This window comes from Melanotaenia boesemani, chromosome 24 (assembly GCF_017639745.1).
Source record: "Melanotaenia boesemani isolate fMelBoe1 chromosome 24, fMelBoe1.pri, whole genome shotgun sequence".
In the NCBI taxonomy this organism is placed as follows: Eukaryota; Metazoa; Chordata; class Actinopteri; order Atheriniformes; family Melanotaeniidae; genus Melanotaenia; species Melanotaenia boesemani.
This window is the reverse complement of record NC_055705.1, coordinates 5108532-5124242: the sequence shown is the minus strand read 5'-3', so window position 1 is coordinate 5124242 and position 15711 is coordinate 5108532. Positions and strand designations below refer to the sequence as shown.

Genomic DNA, 15711 nt, shown 5'->3' with positions numbered 1-15711 from the left:
AGTACAACTACTATCACAAGTTATGCAGGTACATTTTCTACAGGTAGATCTTTTACCTCAAATAATAAAAACTTCTACCATAAGATGTAACCCAGCTGCTCCACAACGTAAACCATCACCTGGACCAGCTGAACAGACCATCCAATCAGAGGAGAGAAGACCTCAGACTCTGTACCTATTAGTCCACCTACAGGACGGCCTCCAGCTTACTGGCTGTTTTGATTCTGCGTGTGATCATGAGGCCTGTTGACTGCTGAGTTCCTGTTCCTGAGTGTTTGTCCAGATTTTAGACCATGAGATGACTTTAATATAAATGCAGTGTGGATGCTGTTTCCAGGTCAGTCAGGACACGTCCCTCCATCTCCTCGTCCTGCCCTTCCCTCTAATGTCCGATTCTTTTATTAACCCCGTTGGGGAATCGCCCCCCTTCCCTTGCTATGATAAAACTTAATTGCAGCTGGGTTTGAGCTAAATAGCCGAGCGGCTCCATTTAATTCTTAATTGACATGTGATTAAAGGCGGTGGATGGCCCTGGCCGGCTGGGATGTTGTTGGGGGAATGTCACCTTCCCAGAGGACTGGTTTTCTGGTTACTGCACTGGTAGCTGAGTCTTACCGTCCTGGAAGACTCGCTCCACGTTGAGGCCATAGGTGGCGCAGGTTTCGTAGTAGGTGCAGCGTTTGAGGTCGTTGGAGAGTTTTCTCGCCCGGCTGTCGTCGATCACCCTCGGGTTGGTGGAGCTGATGGCATCTAGGAGGAAAAAAGAAAAGCTTCAGTTTATTTTAAAATTCTGTCTTCTGAGTTTCCTTTAAAGAAACAAGCCCAGTAAACATTCCTGCAACTAGATTATGATGCTAGTAGGAAATAGTGGTTCTGAATGACTGGAAAGGAATAAAAAGTAAGGAATTCTGTTTCATCTTTGACATCCAAATGAGGTTAATTCAGTTTCATGTGCCAACACATCCTGTGGGAGTAATGTTTCCAGATCAGGATCCTGGTTCAGGAAGAAACCAACAGCAGCTCTCTGGTTCAGGAGTTACTTGGGAAACTTGTGCAATCCTTTGGTGCCCCCTGCTGGTTAAAGTCTTTCCTGCTACTTCAGAGTTTCTGGGACTTAAAAAGCCCAAACAAAGATATAAATCTTTGCTAACACTCATTAACGCTGGTAAAGACTCACACAGAACAGCATTTTCACCTTAGCATTAGGCTTTCTATTTATTGGATTATGCACTTCAAAACATCACTTTACAAAACATACCACAGCTACTACTAGTAATACAGCTGCTACTGCTACTACAGTTACTACTGCTAATACTGCTACTACGGCTAATACAGCTACTACAGCTGCTACCGCTACTACAGTTACTACTGCTAATACTGCTACTACGGCTAATACAGCTACTACAGCTGCTACTGCTACTACAGTTACTACTGCTAATACTGCTAATACAGCTACTACAGCTGCTACTGCTACTACAGTTACTACTGCTAATACTGCTACTACGGCTAATACAGCTACTACAGCTGCTACTGCTACTACAGTTACTACTGCTAATACTGCTACTATGGCAAATACAGCTACTACAGCTGCTACTGCTACTACAGTTACTACTGCTAATACTGCTACTACGGCTAATACAGCTACTACAGCTGCTACTGCTACTGAACATGAGACTAGACCTAGTGTAACTCATACTGCAGGTTATCCAGGTACCAGTATTACAAAATGAACATCTACTGCTAGTTTTACAAGAGTTTACTTAAAACTACTACACACAGTAAGTACTATTAATCACTACTGCAGCTACAACTGCAGGTTGGGTTATGGCTCACAGTACTACTATTACAGGTTATGTAGATACTACTACTTTACAAGTTTAACCACGGTTGACATAACTAAAACAATTACTACTGCTGACTAAAACTAGTAGTATTTCCAGTACAGTTATAGTTACCACAGCTACTTCGACTACAACCTGGTAAACGCTGGTAGACAGGCAGTATCAGAGAGACTCTTGCTGTCTGTTAGTAGCATCCAGGAGGCTTCAGCCTCTCCATTACCCTGATAATCCACCTGATCCTTTCACTTCATTACATATAAACATATTAATGACTTAAATGGCCTTTTTAGTAAACAAATGCCTCTGAAATGAGAGTTTTCTTTAATGTCAGGGAAACAGGACATACAGGCGCACAGTGCTGTCTTCTACAGGATGCTGCTGTAGTAATGATTTAACACCACTAGATGGCAGCAATGCTTCAGAGGAACACAGAGGCTGATGGGAGGGCAGAGGGAGGGACTGTGTAGGTGTGTGCATGTAAATGTGTGGGACCTTGTGTTCCAACCAGGACCAGCGGCAGCTCGGCGGTGTTCCTGTAGTTCGCCAGGCGGTTGAAGTAGTGATACACCGTCTGAAAGCTGATCTCATCCTCCAGACTGAAGACAAAGATGACGGCGTCCACCCACAACGCGAACTGCACACAAATCAGAGCATGAGTGCATCTAGGTTTGTAAAAGCTGACGGCTCCACCTGCAGCTGGAAACACGTCTACCAGCTAAAACCTGATTCCTTCAGGAGGAAACGGCTGCAAAACATCTGGCTAAGGCAGAAGCAGCTGAAAGCGTAGAGAGATGAGACATGGTCGCAGGCAGAGGTGAATTATTCATCAACCTGGCAGCTTTCTGTCTAGACCCGCACACATTAGATCTGGATTTGGTCAGGAGTGAAAAACCTGACCCACTTCCAACATGATGGGTCCTCCAGTCACGCACCACAAAATCCACTGATAACTTCACAGAGTTGGTAAAATATAGGCGAGTGAAAGAAATGTGGACTAAAGAACAAGACCTGGACTGAGGTGGTCTCGATGCCAAAAAATATAATATATTAGTGAATATTTACATATTCACTAGTAAGCTAAAGGTTTCACAAATCAGAAGCTGTGTGTTAATGAACCTGTGTGCTTGATAGAATAATTCAGTCCAGGCTTACATACTCTACGTCCTGTAGTTTTTTAGCAGAACCTGGTTTAATATGTTCAAGGTCCCTCCAAAAATCCATGGAGTCCCTTTGTTTATATCACAGATGAGAAGCTAGCTTAATCAATGTACCATTTCTTCCATCCACGGCCAGCGCTGCTTCCCAACCAGACTCGAATACAGGACCCCACCACTCCTCAATGGGGCAGGACCTACCTGAGCCTCCGGGGGGCCTCCTTCATCTCTGATGAGCAGCAGGTGACTCTGACCGTCCACCACGATCTCCTTCTTGAAGCGACCACCTGCAGAAGACGAGCAAAGGTCAGCGCAGCTCCTGCAGCCTGACACCGAGGCGATCGATCGGGCTGATTGGGTGAGTGGTGATGGTGCTAGGTGTTAGTGATCAGATGATGGGGGGGTAGGGGGGCCGCAGCTGTGCAGGTGAAGCACACACCTGGATGATGACTCGTCAGAACTGAACACAATGACTCGGCTGTTTCACACCTGAACTGAATGCTGCTGGTTCTCTTAATGTTTTCCATGTTTGGGCCTCACGCGTGGTGAGAGCTGATTTCTGTGCTCCACACTGCATCCTGCAGGACTTTCTGACCCTGTGGGAACCACCATCTCTTCCTGAGGATTTACAGGAAGTGGCTGGAACTAAAAGTGGAGCTTGGACGGTATTTCGGGCGACCTCGTGAGGTTCAGCTGCTCTCCAAACGCCCTGGACGAGTGCGAGAGAGCTGCCTCGGCTGCTGCAGAGCATGAAGAGATCAGCGGACTCCACTGTGCTCCCAGTAATGATACGGTGGCCACGATGGGAGGACGCCAACACACACACACACACACACACACGCTTTTCCTGTAGAATCAACCTGGCTCTTAAAGACCCACTCTGGTGTAAATCAGGTTTTTCATGTTGTTCACATGTCCATGTGGCATTTATCTGATGCTAGAGGACATATCTTGTGAAAAATTTCATCAAATGGCTTTTCTCAGTATTTCTGCATTTAAATCTTTGAGCGCCAACGGGGGAGGGCACTGAGCAGCACTGACTCTGCCCAGAACTCAGAGGCAAATTGCTAATGAGCTGACTCAGTAAATAACAGGGCCCTTTCTGACCCTGATTCTGATCCGAACCGTCCCCTGCAGCCAGGAGGCAGTCCTCACTGTCCCACTTTTACTTTTATAAACACACACAGGGTTCTAAATTAACTTTTTAAAAGTTTTCCAGGTTTTAACCCGAAACACTTCATGTGCTACAAGGCTGCATGCACACGTTTATCTGCACCAGCTGATGAGGGTGAAGATGATGGAAAATCAGAAAAGGCCATGAGGGGCAGAGCCTCAGCAGCAGGTGGAGTTCAGCTTCACATCTTCAGTCTAGTACGAACACTGAATGAATCTACAACCGGGCAAGGTCAGATTGCTCAGACTTGTGGGGGCTGATGGAGACCGTCGGAGTCTGCTCTGAACCACAATCACTGATCGGCTGGAACCTTCTAGAAAAACTGCACATTCTGATGCAACTTTATGATATTTTTCACTCAATTCAAGAAGATAAATCCAGCTGTGTGACATCAAGAGGACTTGGAGTGGACTGAATCGGAGCTGAACCCAACCTGCTGCCCTTAGAATCAATGAGAGGGATGATCAACAGATGGATGGAGGGATGAAGTGAGGAAAGAAGAGGCTAAGATAGTTACCTGCATCCACGTCAGCTACTTAACATGAGCAGCCCAGAAAGAGAGGAAACACAAAGCAAAACAACATCAAAGATGCAGCCACAGTAAATGCATGCTGAGACCAAACAGAGAGAAGAGTCAGAGGAGAGGAAGTAAGAATAAGGACAAGAAGAAAACCAAGAAAAAGCTGGAGGTTAGAGCTCAGAACAAGGCTGGAACTGTTGTTAAGCTTCTCCACTACAACCAATTTAACTCACAACTGCATTTCAAAAACTAAAGGCTACCAGCTACTAGCTAACGGCCACCTGCTACAAGCTAAAGATTATCTGCTACTAGCTAAACGCCACCTGCTACTAGCTAAATGCTACCTGCTGCTAGCTAAACGCCACCTGCTACAAGCTAACGGCTACCAGCAACTAGCTAAACGCTACCAGCTACAAGTTAAAGGCTACCAGCTACTAGCTAAATGCTACCTGCAACTAGCTAAAGGCTAAAAGCTACAAGGTAAAGGCTACCAGCTACAAGGTAAAGGCTACCAGCTACTAGCTAAAGGCTACCTGCCACTAGCTAAAGACCAACTGCTACAATCTAAAGGCTACCTGCTGCAAATTAAAGGCTACCAGCTACTAGCTGACGCCACCTGCTACTAGCAAAAGGCTACCTGCTACTAGCTAAAGGCTACCTGCTACTAGCTAAACGCCACCTGGGACTAGCTAAAGGCTAGCAGCTACTAGCTAAAGGCTAGCAGCTACTAGCTAAAGCCTACCAGCTACAAGTTAAAGACTACCAGCTACTAGGTAAAGGCTACCTGCTACTAGCTACACGCCATCTGCTACCTGCTAAAGGCTACCAGCTACTAGCTAAAGGCTACAAGCTACAAGTTAAAGGCTACCTGCTACAAACTAAAGGCTACCTGCTACTAGCTACACGCCACCTGCTACTAGCTAAAGGCTTCCAGCTACTAGCTAAATGCTACCTGCTACTAACTACACGCCACCTGCTACTAGCTAAAGGCTTCCAGCTACTAGCTAAAGGCTACAAGCTACAAGTTAAAGGCTACCTGCTACAAGCTAAACACCACCTGCCACTAGCTAAAGGCTACTGCTACTAGTTAAAGGCTACCTGATACTAGCTGTAGCTGATACCAAACGCCATCGCAAGTGAATGGACAAACTTCAAGGGAGAAGCTAGACATCCAAACATCGAACAGAAGTGGCAGCTAAGACTCTGAGGTGCTACAAATCCTCTAAATATAGTTTCAGGCTGTTTTCTTTTGTCATTTAGAAACTATAGAGATGGAAGTAAAGAGGTAATCTTGTCGTGTAAGAGTTTATGTATTTCTATTTCCCAGCAGAATCCACCCCCCCCCCCCCCCCATGGATATGAACCACTGCTACATAAACCAGAGTCAGCAGCATCAGTGTGGTGGCTGCGGGTGATTTCCCAACCACAGTAATGGATCCCATGTGCTGCTGCTCTGTTTCTTGTTTCAACACAGCCTTTTACCTTGTCTAGAATAAGACTGAGGGTCCTTCCGGGAAGATCAACATGTGGAACGTAGACAGTCCAGCAGCCTCGTTAACAGGAGCTGGACCTGCAGCCAAGGCTCTGGCCGAGGCCCCGACTGAGGCTCCGACCAAGGCCCCAGCCGAAGCTTCGATCGAGGCCCCCGTGGAGGCCCCAGCCGAGGCTCTGGTCGAGGCTCCAGCTTCCACACTAAGAATAGGTCTGGTTTGTGGCTTTATGGTGCTGCTTGCAAGCCACCAACTCCGCTCCAAATCAATTGCCATGGGAATCCAAGCAGCAGCATATTTTTAGATGCAGGGAATTTGCTTCCTCCTGGTCTTTTCTTCCTCTTAAGCTGCTTTTATTTTGTGGCGGCTGTGCAGCAATTTCGGAGGTTTGCTTCTGGTATTTAATTGGAGCCGAGTCGCCGCTTCCTTGATGGGCACCGCTGCCAAGTCATGGGATGAAAGATGTGGGGGAGCTGTTGTTTCGGCTGGCTGGGAGTGAGACACAGTCCGTGGAGCAGCTTGTTGCTTTTGGCAGAGCCGTGGCGTCATTAAGGGCCTGGCAGCGTGATACCTCGTACATGATTTTATCATCTCCTACAAACACCGAGAGGATTCCCCATCATCAACAACGTGGAGTCCCCTTTATCACCTAACCTTTGATCTAAAAACATCACATCTATAAAGACTTTCTCTTGCTGATGTAGAACTTCCATAGTTTCCATTTTTGCCGCTCACACATGAAGGGGGAGTTTATCTACGGAGGGACGGGTTTGTGGGTCCCGTATAGCCAAGGTTTGCTGTCTAAATAAACTGTGTTTGATGGTTTTAGGCTTTAAATGGACAAAGAGGTCACAAGGGTTAATGAGCTCCAGTTGCTACTGTGAAGCAGCAACAAAGCTGGAACAGAAACGTCTGTAGAAGCGCTCGCTGCTGACACAACTTCCTGGTTTTATTTCTGCCCTTTCTGTTGTTTCCCTGGTCCTTTTCCCAGTGCGCTGGCAGCGTTAGAACATGCTTGACCTGACTGTGGATGGGTTGCCCGCTGTTTTACTCCAGTTTGGTCTGGGAGCCTCCATGTGAAAAGCTAAGGTTGGTATGAGCTGCTAGCGCAGCATCTTCGGAGAAGTTGCCTTCCCATTAACACCAAACGCGGCCGGAGCCGGTGTTTGGATCGTCGGTGTCTTTACAGACGTTTTTGCTCATCTGTTCACTGGTTAAGCTCACATTTGTTGGAGTACAGCAGTTTTTAGTGTACATGTATCTGACATTTCCAGGTTTCAGCCTGGAGCTCCCGGCATCCTTGGGTCCTAAAACGTGACCTCAACCAGGTAAAAAAATCTATTGCTCAAGAAAAAAGTTTGATGCAGATAACTTGAGTCTTGAGACTTAACTGCTGCAGAAAGGATGGATGTCTGACCGGCTGAGATGATAAAGGATGAAAAAGATAGCCGAAGAGCAGAAAACCTGCTGGACGTTCCTCCATCTGTCATTAACCTGCTGCAGAGCTCTCCTGAGACGTAGAGCTTCTGTGATGTGGTGAAATATTAAAGCGTTGGACTAAGTGGGTCCTTGCCTCCGGATGTGGCTGTACTGTGCAGAACATGGCTTTAATACTGGATGAGGAGTATGGCCGTCACTGTGGGGTGAGTGAGGAGACACTTTATTTAAAAAGGACTGAATGGACATTTAAAATTTCAGGAGCTGGAAAGTGGAGCCATTCTTTTCTTTGGCTGATCCTGGGTCAGTCTAGACAGCTGTGTCAGAAATTATGAAGAAACTTTAGAGAATAAAAGCTATTTCTATAAAAGATCAAGTTGCTGGGGTCATTTTTATTTACTGTGGCTCTCATTTTTAGGATTTAATTAGTCAAAACGAGCTTTTTAAAGACATTTAACTGATCAGACTTTCCATCTTTAATGTGAAAGGGCAACTTGGGCAGGTTGTGTGTTGGAGATGGAGGCTTGATTTCTCCTCATTTTCCAGTCTTGTAATCTACTTTTTATTTCCTCTCTGCAAACTGTGGGGAGGGGTACTGTCAGGTAAAGCTTGGGGTGTGTTCAGACTCCAATAAAAAGCAACTGATCCAGCCAGCGACACAAAAAGGGTGACAGAGTGGCGTTCTCACCTTCAGGCGACTCCTCCTGGACATACGTTCCCGTCAGGTATCTGTGGACCAGCGCCGACTTACCGCTGGCCAGGTTACCCACGATGCCCTGAGAGAAAGAAGGTGTGAATTACATCCGGTGGTCTGGGCGGTGGCGCTGCTGGGATAAACTCAGAACTCACCACTTTCAGCTCCGGTACCGAGCGACTGAGCGTCCACTCCTGGCTGTTCACAAACGCATCTGAAACAGACAGAGACGGAGACATCTCACATTCTGCTCCCACCGGTGACTGGTTGCTTAGCAACAGCATCCTGACAACTCTCAACAACTTGTCATGTCACTTCCTGTCTGACTCTCAATGAGCTGCTGCAGTAACAAGGCAGCCAGTCAGAGGAAGACCTTGATAGAGATGACGGGCCGAGGGTCAGAGGGATGAGCGGGATAACGAGGACAGACAAGGACGTGACAAGGGCGTGATGAGGACGTAATGAGGACAGACAAGGTCACAATGAGGACGGATATGGACGTAACGAGAACCGACGAGGACACGACGAGGGCGTGATGAGGACGGATAAGGGCAAGACGATGACGGATATGGACGCGACGAGGATGGATGAGGACGCGACAAGAACGGACGTGGGCACGACGAGGATGGATGAGGACGTGACAAGAACGGACGTGGGCACGACGAGGATGGATGAGGACGCGACAAGAACGGACGTGGGCACGACGAGGATGGATGAGGACGCGACAAGAACGGACGTGGGCACGACGAGGATGGATGAGGACGCGACAAGAACGGACGTGGGCACGACGAGGATGGATGAGGACGCGACAAGAACGGACGTGGGCACGACAAGGATGGATGAGGACGCGACAAGAACGGACGTGGGCACGACAAGGATGGATGAGGACGCGACAAGAACGGACGTGGGCACGACAAGGATGGATGAGGACGCGACAAGAACGGACGTGGGCACGACAAGGATGGATGAGGACGCGACAAGAACGGACGTGGGCACGACAAGGATGGATGAGGACGCGACAAGAACGGACGTGGGCACGACAAGGATGGATGAGGACGCGACAAGAACGGACGTGGGCACGACAAGGATGGATGAGGACGCGACAAGAACGGACGTGGGCACGACAAGGATGGATGAGGACGCGACAAGAACGGACGTGGGCACGACAAGGATGGATGAGGACGCGACAAGAACGGACGTGGGCACGACAAGGATGGATGAGGGCGCGTTGAGGATGCGATGAGGACAGTGAAGAAAAAACAGCTTCAGAAACTAAAAAAAACACATTCCATACATACGGCAACCCAACATGATCAAAACACACATCCAGACAGGAGAAGAGCACATCATCATCATTCTAGTCACCTTCACCTTCATCAGAGAAACTCCTTCCTTAATGAAAAGTGGTGGCAAATGAAGAAGTTCTGAGACAAGAAATGATGATGTTTTTCTCAGCCGTCAGTCTCTAGGTCTAGCTCTTCCAGGTCTGATCTTCAGGTGGTAAACAGCTGATCTGGTTCCTGCTTTAATCTGGATGTTAAAATTTAGCTCAGAGTTGAAAATGACACCAAGATTTCTGAATGGATCCATTGGTTTTAACACGGCAGACAACAATAATCTTTGTTTCAAAAGACAGTCATTCTAGATTAGTCTTTATTTATCTAAGAAAACTTCTGGAACATCCAGGTATCGATCTGACCGAGACACAAACTGAAGCTTCGTCTGGGACCAGAGTCCTGGTGGGACAGTAATATAGAGCTGAGTGTCGTCAGCGTAATAAAGATCAGAAATTTGGTTTGTTTCCATGATCTGAGCTGGTGGGAGCATGTAGATGATGAAACAATTCGGGGGGCCAACATGGAGCTGTGGGTACTCCACATGTAGATGCTGATCTTAATCGAGTCATAGTTGAAGAATAAATTACAAGAAATAAGTAATAAAAAAAAGTTATAAGAAAAAAATATACTCAAGAAGCCAAAGTCAAAACACATAAAATATATGTCCAAGAATAATGATTAGAACTATTAAATATCACAATATCTTTACCTGCATAGGGACTATAGATGTTCATTAATATGCACTGTACATATAAAAAAAAAAAAAAAAAACTAAGATTATGACTTAAAGCTCAGGATACTCAAATGTTAAGACTTTCAGATTAAAACAAAAGGCCAAGTTTAGTAAAATACATTGAAAATCCTCTAATCTAAAGATCAGATACCAAATATCTTCACCATTCTGAGTTTAATAAAAAAACATCATGCCCAGTCTTTTCCTTAAAGTTTTCCTTTCATTCCCAGAAATGTGATTCTGATTAGATATGAATAACAGAAATGTTTGATCTGAGCAGGAAAACTGCTCAACAGAAGTTTAAAAAATGAGAAAAAAATATAAGGAAGAATAAAATTAAAGAAAACATGGCAGAACTGTTTTCTTTAAGCAACTGCATCTTTAACAGGAAGTAGAGGCGCCCTGATGGAAACATGGACCAGGACATCATCAACCCGGCTGGACTCGCCGTTAAGTAGGCTACTGGGTCGCAGCGCTTCCAGCCTGCAGCCTCATTTTACTAATTTATCAGCTACAATCTGTGTCCGCCTCCAGACTCCACGTCCCTCCATCACCGTGGAGACCAGACTCCACGTCCCTCCATCACCGTGGAGACCAGACTCCACGTCCCTCCATCACCACTGAGACCGGACTCCACGTCCCTCCATCACCACAGAGACCGGACTCCACGTCCCTCCATCACCACAGATACCGAACTCCACGTCCCTCCATCACCACAAAGACCGAACTCCACGTCCCTCCATCACCACAAAGACCGAACTCCACGTCCCTCCATCACCACAAAGACCAAACTCCACGTCCCTCCATCACCGTGGAGACCAGACTCCACGTCCCTCCATCACCACAGAGACCGGACTCCACGTCCCTCCATCACCGTGGAGACCAGACTCCACGTCCCTCCATCACCGTGGAGACCAGACTCCACGTCCCTCCATCACCACAAAGACCGAACTCCACGTCCCTCCATCACCACAGGGACCGGACTCCAACAGCAGAGCTCACGCTTTAAATATGAACGAAGATTCTGGAAATTTCTCCATAAGGATGAAACTGAAAACTGGTTCAGAAAGACATGAAACTAAAACCTGCAGGATTTCAGCACAAACATAAAGATGTGATATAAAACTGATAACGTCCAGATTCTGAGATCAAACTTAGGACTTGAGAAAATAGGAATGATGAAGGCAAAATAAATAAATCATGACCAGTTCTTTTAAAAAAAAGAAAGGACATTAAAGTAAGAATCATGAGAAAAGTCAAAGTTTCTTCATTAAATTGTCAAAAATTCTGAAATTTAACAAATTTTAGTGTTAAAAATGAAACTATGGAAGTCAGTTTGCATTTTCGAGAAAGATTAAAGTCACAAGATAAATCTCAGACTGGGAATTTTTAACTTTAGGAAAAATGAGTGATAAAATGTTGGCACGTGTATAAAACCCATCTAAAAGCGGTATCAAACTATGTAATATAATGAGAATATTTAAAAAGATAAAATTATAAACTAAAAGCTATAAAGCGGTCTTGTTGCATCATATCAAAGTTACGACATAAAAAGTTTTATTGTGGTTTGAACAAAGTTTTTTTCAAAACAAAATCCAATCAAAATTTATCTGACAACCAGGTTTTAGATGAAACATCTGTTTCTGTTGCTATGATACGCATTAACATCCATTCACATCAAAGTCATACCAGATGACGTGTGTGCTTCCAGTTCTCCACTAGGAAGAAATCCAGACCAGCAGCCTGAAACCTTCGTATCTGTCTGGAAAGAATTCAAAGGGAAGCGTCCTGATTGGCCGGCGGGCACACAGAGACGACATTGTTGAGGTCTGGACAGATGCCGGCCTGTATCCAGGAGCTGCCAGGCAGGATGTTGATGCAGCTGCTTCCTGTTTTCCCCCACGAGTTGGTGGAAGCTTCACCAGGTGACAGCCCATCAGCTGGTGGTCCGGCTGACGGTTTAACTGGGACATGAAGCAGGATTTACAAAATCCTCAGCTCTGATCAGGCAGTCAAACTAAACGATCTGGACCACGCGGCCTGTTTATCATCCCTTATCTCAGCGTCGAACATGATAACAGGTGGATAAAAGGATGTTCAGGGCTGGTGGAAACACAGCAGGAAGCTAGGAGCGGCGGTGATGATCCACCTCCTGTTTACGAACCGCTGACAGAGGAACGCAGAAGAAACGCTGAGTCAGCGGAGATGTGCTGACTCATCACCATGTGATGAAAATATGAACTGATAGTGAATCTGGTGGAAAAAGTTGGAACAGCTGCAACAAAAGCCTGGAAAAGTAACTGGTACAAAGCAGAAACTATTCAGGTTAACTGGTAACAGGTCAGTAACATGACTGGTATAAAAGGAGCATTTCAGAGAGGCAGAGTCTCTCAGATGGAAAGATGGACAGAGGTTGTGGAACAGTTTCAGAAAAATGTTCCTCAGACTTTGAAGATCCACCATCTACAGTGTAGAATATTATCAGAGAATCAGGAGGAATCTCTGTATGCTGGGGCCAGGGAAGGCCTTGCAGATTTCAGCAAGACGGTGCTGAACCACATTCTGCATCCATCACAACAGCATGGCTGCACAGGAGAAGAGTCCGGCTGCTGAACTGGTAAAAGACGTGTTGTTTATCTTCTACTGGGAATAAAATATGGACGGATGAGTGGTGGAAAACAATGAATTTTGTTTTCTCTACATTTTACCCAGCCTCCCAACGTCAGTGGGAACAAAGATGTATTTACTACATCTCCAGGAGGAGAAAGGTGATCAGCCTGAAACTACAGTCACATGTTGACCGGTCGCTTTTACACTACACTTCTATAATTATTACACCTATCAGTCACCATTTATTCCCTCATAGGGAGGCGACGCGGGTTCAGTTACTTGCCCAAGGACACATGCAGTCAGGGAAGCCAGGATAACTCTGGATAGCTATGGATAACGTGACTATGATTAGGAATTATTACTTGCTGCAGATATGAATGTGGTCCGGTTTTCAGCCATTGAAAAAGAAGCTGAAAGGAGCAACTACTTTATACAACCTGGGACAAATTCTAAGCCTACAACTCCAGTTCATATTAATAGGAAGGTCATCGTTCACCTACGAGTATTGATCATTGTAAATGTTCTAGTCATTTCTGTATCTGAGGGTATTAGCGATCATAATTTAATAGCTAAAACTTGGAAAGCGAAGGTACCCAAAGCAGGGACCAAGACTATCCATGAAGAATGGAGAAGACCTTTTCTGAGGACAGTTTTGTTGATGATGTTAAAAGTGAGAATTGGGACCTGATTCAATCAACTTTTACAACATTATTCTCTAAAATCTGTGATAAACATGCTCCAAATATAAGTTAAAAGATGTATTTAAGAGTTAGCAGCTACAAGTGCTACTTGGAAAGATTATCAAACTTACAGGAATAAAACAACAAAAATGATTCGACAGAAGAAGAAATAATACTTTCAAAGAAAAGTTAGAATGAAGAAATAACAAGAAACTCTGGAAAACACACAAGTTGTGGAAAGGGATAAAGAGAGAAGAGTGCTTCATTCAGAAAGGTAGAGGGAGCGTTTAGAACTAAACCGGTTCATACAGCACGTCATTTTAATAAACTCTTCACTAATAAAGTTAATACAACTAGAAATCAGATGCCACCTGTGAGCAGTGGCTTCTGATTCATTAATAAAGAAGATTATGAAGGAAACAGAGTGGGTTTGAATTAAAAGAACAGAATCACAGGAAACAGAGAAATGATTGGTTTCGATTCAAATAGACAAACCATGTGGAGCAGGAAACTCAGATGGTAGGCTGCTGCGTCTAGCAGCCGAGGTGACTGCATTGCTAAGGTTGCCTCGCTGCCTAAAAACAGTCGGGAAGCGCTTACCGGTGCACAGAGTAGGCCTGTGGGTATACTTCCTGTATAAAGTATATTATGGAGAAAGCAGATTCAGTTTTATCTGGAAGTAAACACCAACGCTGACTGTCAACATGTAAATATGTCTGGATACTCCACAGGCACTAGCATCACTAACTGGTAACTGGCTGAAACACACTGACAGAAAGTTGGTGGTTGGAGCTAGGCCTGTCGCGATAAGCAATAAGTCAATTAATTGAACGATAAGAAAATAAGAGCACGATAAGTTTGCCGGCCGCGATAATTTTTATTAGTCCCCTCTTTACCATAAACTGTGTATGGCAATAGGTTTCACTATGGCGTATTTCGACTCAACGCTCTGGTTTGTTGCGGAGTGATCTCTCTGGTGTCATACTTGACTGCAGCATGTTGCAGCACGAGCCGGTAAGCCGCATTTGTTTTGCAGGGCTGCCAACACGCAATGGCCGTGAGACTTGCGCATTTAAGTGGCTTCTCACGCTCTCGCGCTAAACCTCCGATTCTCATGCTGAAATATGTAAATAAGTCGAATGGAGAAATAATAGATGCAAGCACCTCCTCTTTTATCATTTCGCTGCTCCCCACATGTAAGCAGAACACACACATCTAGCTTACGACGTCAGTACAAAGCCCCCACTTCCTGGTCTACCGTAATAACCCCTGTAATCCGCAGGCACATTACGCAAATAGAGTCAGCCTATATACTAGTGTTGTGCGATGTGTCTAACTTTGTGTGTGCGATCCAGCAGCTCAGTGCGCGTGAGAGTGAGCGTGAGCGCAGAGGGAGGAGAAGAAGAGCTTATGAGGAACGAGAGTAGCAGAAGAAGAAAAGGTGTGAAGAGAAGAGACGGAGCGGTTAGGCAGAACAGTCAGGAAAAACAATAACGGTGCGTTATAATAAAGCCGTTTCTCAGCACAACCGCTGTTTCCTTTTTTTTATGGTGCTCCACGCCGTGAGCGGCGAGAGAAGAGAGTAATTGGGAGTTAACCCCGAAGCCAACTCCACTTCGGCCCTGGAGAGGACGGATCTCCCCCGTGTCCTCCGACTACTATCGGCGGATAAGAAGCGGGAATGGTTAACACTAGCGTATTTGACAAAATACACATTAAGAGCAATGCCGGCTAATCGAGAGGTTTGGGAGGATTCCCAGTGGGCTGCATTACTTTTGGGCCGGCGTCCCGGCTTATGTGAAAAAGGCGCTTTTATTTATTTAGTTTATTGATCTTTGAAAATGTGTACTTGCATTATTATTATTATATTAGTTGAGAATGGTCTCAAAATGACACATTAGCGCTTTGCGCAATATTATCGTTTATCGCGATAATTTCTGAGAAAATTTATCGTACAGCTAAATTTGTTATCGTGACAGGCCTAGTTGGAGCTCTACTCCTGGACTTTAGTGCAGCTTTGATAAAATAGATCACAAGTCAT

At 45.5% G+C, this 15711-nt stretch overlaps 1 protein-coding gene across 4 annotated transcripts in view; it reads right to left on the bottom strand.

Moving 5' to 3' along the window:
• The window catches only part of LOC121635536 (arf-GAP with GTPase, ANK repeat and PH domain-containing protein 1), a 128006-nt gene that overhangs the window by 92464 nt on the left and 19831 nt on the right, over positions 1 to 15711 (bottom strand). For 2 of the 4 annotated variants that reach the window (XM_041978741.1, XM_041978742.1), the window contains exons 2-7: positions 8466 to 8524; positions 8305 to 8392; positions 4687 to 4701; positions 3197 to 3282; positions 2334 to 2475; positions 616 to 750 (exon numbers count right to left, since the gene is read on the bottom strand). In XM_041978741.1, coding sequence (XP_041834675.1) covers positions 616 to 750; positions 2334 to 2475; positions 3197 to 3282; positions 4687 to 4701; positions 8305 to 8392; positions 8466 to 8524 — 525 coding nt within the window. Of the gene's footprint in view, positions 1 to 615; positions 751 to 2333; positions 2476 to 3196; positions 3283 to 4686; positions 4705 to 8304; positions 8393 to 8465; positions 8525 to 15711 lie in introns of all 4 variants that reach the window. The other 2 variants (XM_041978743.1, XM_041978744.1) reach the window with 2 other exon arrangements.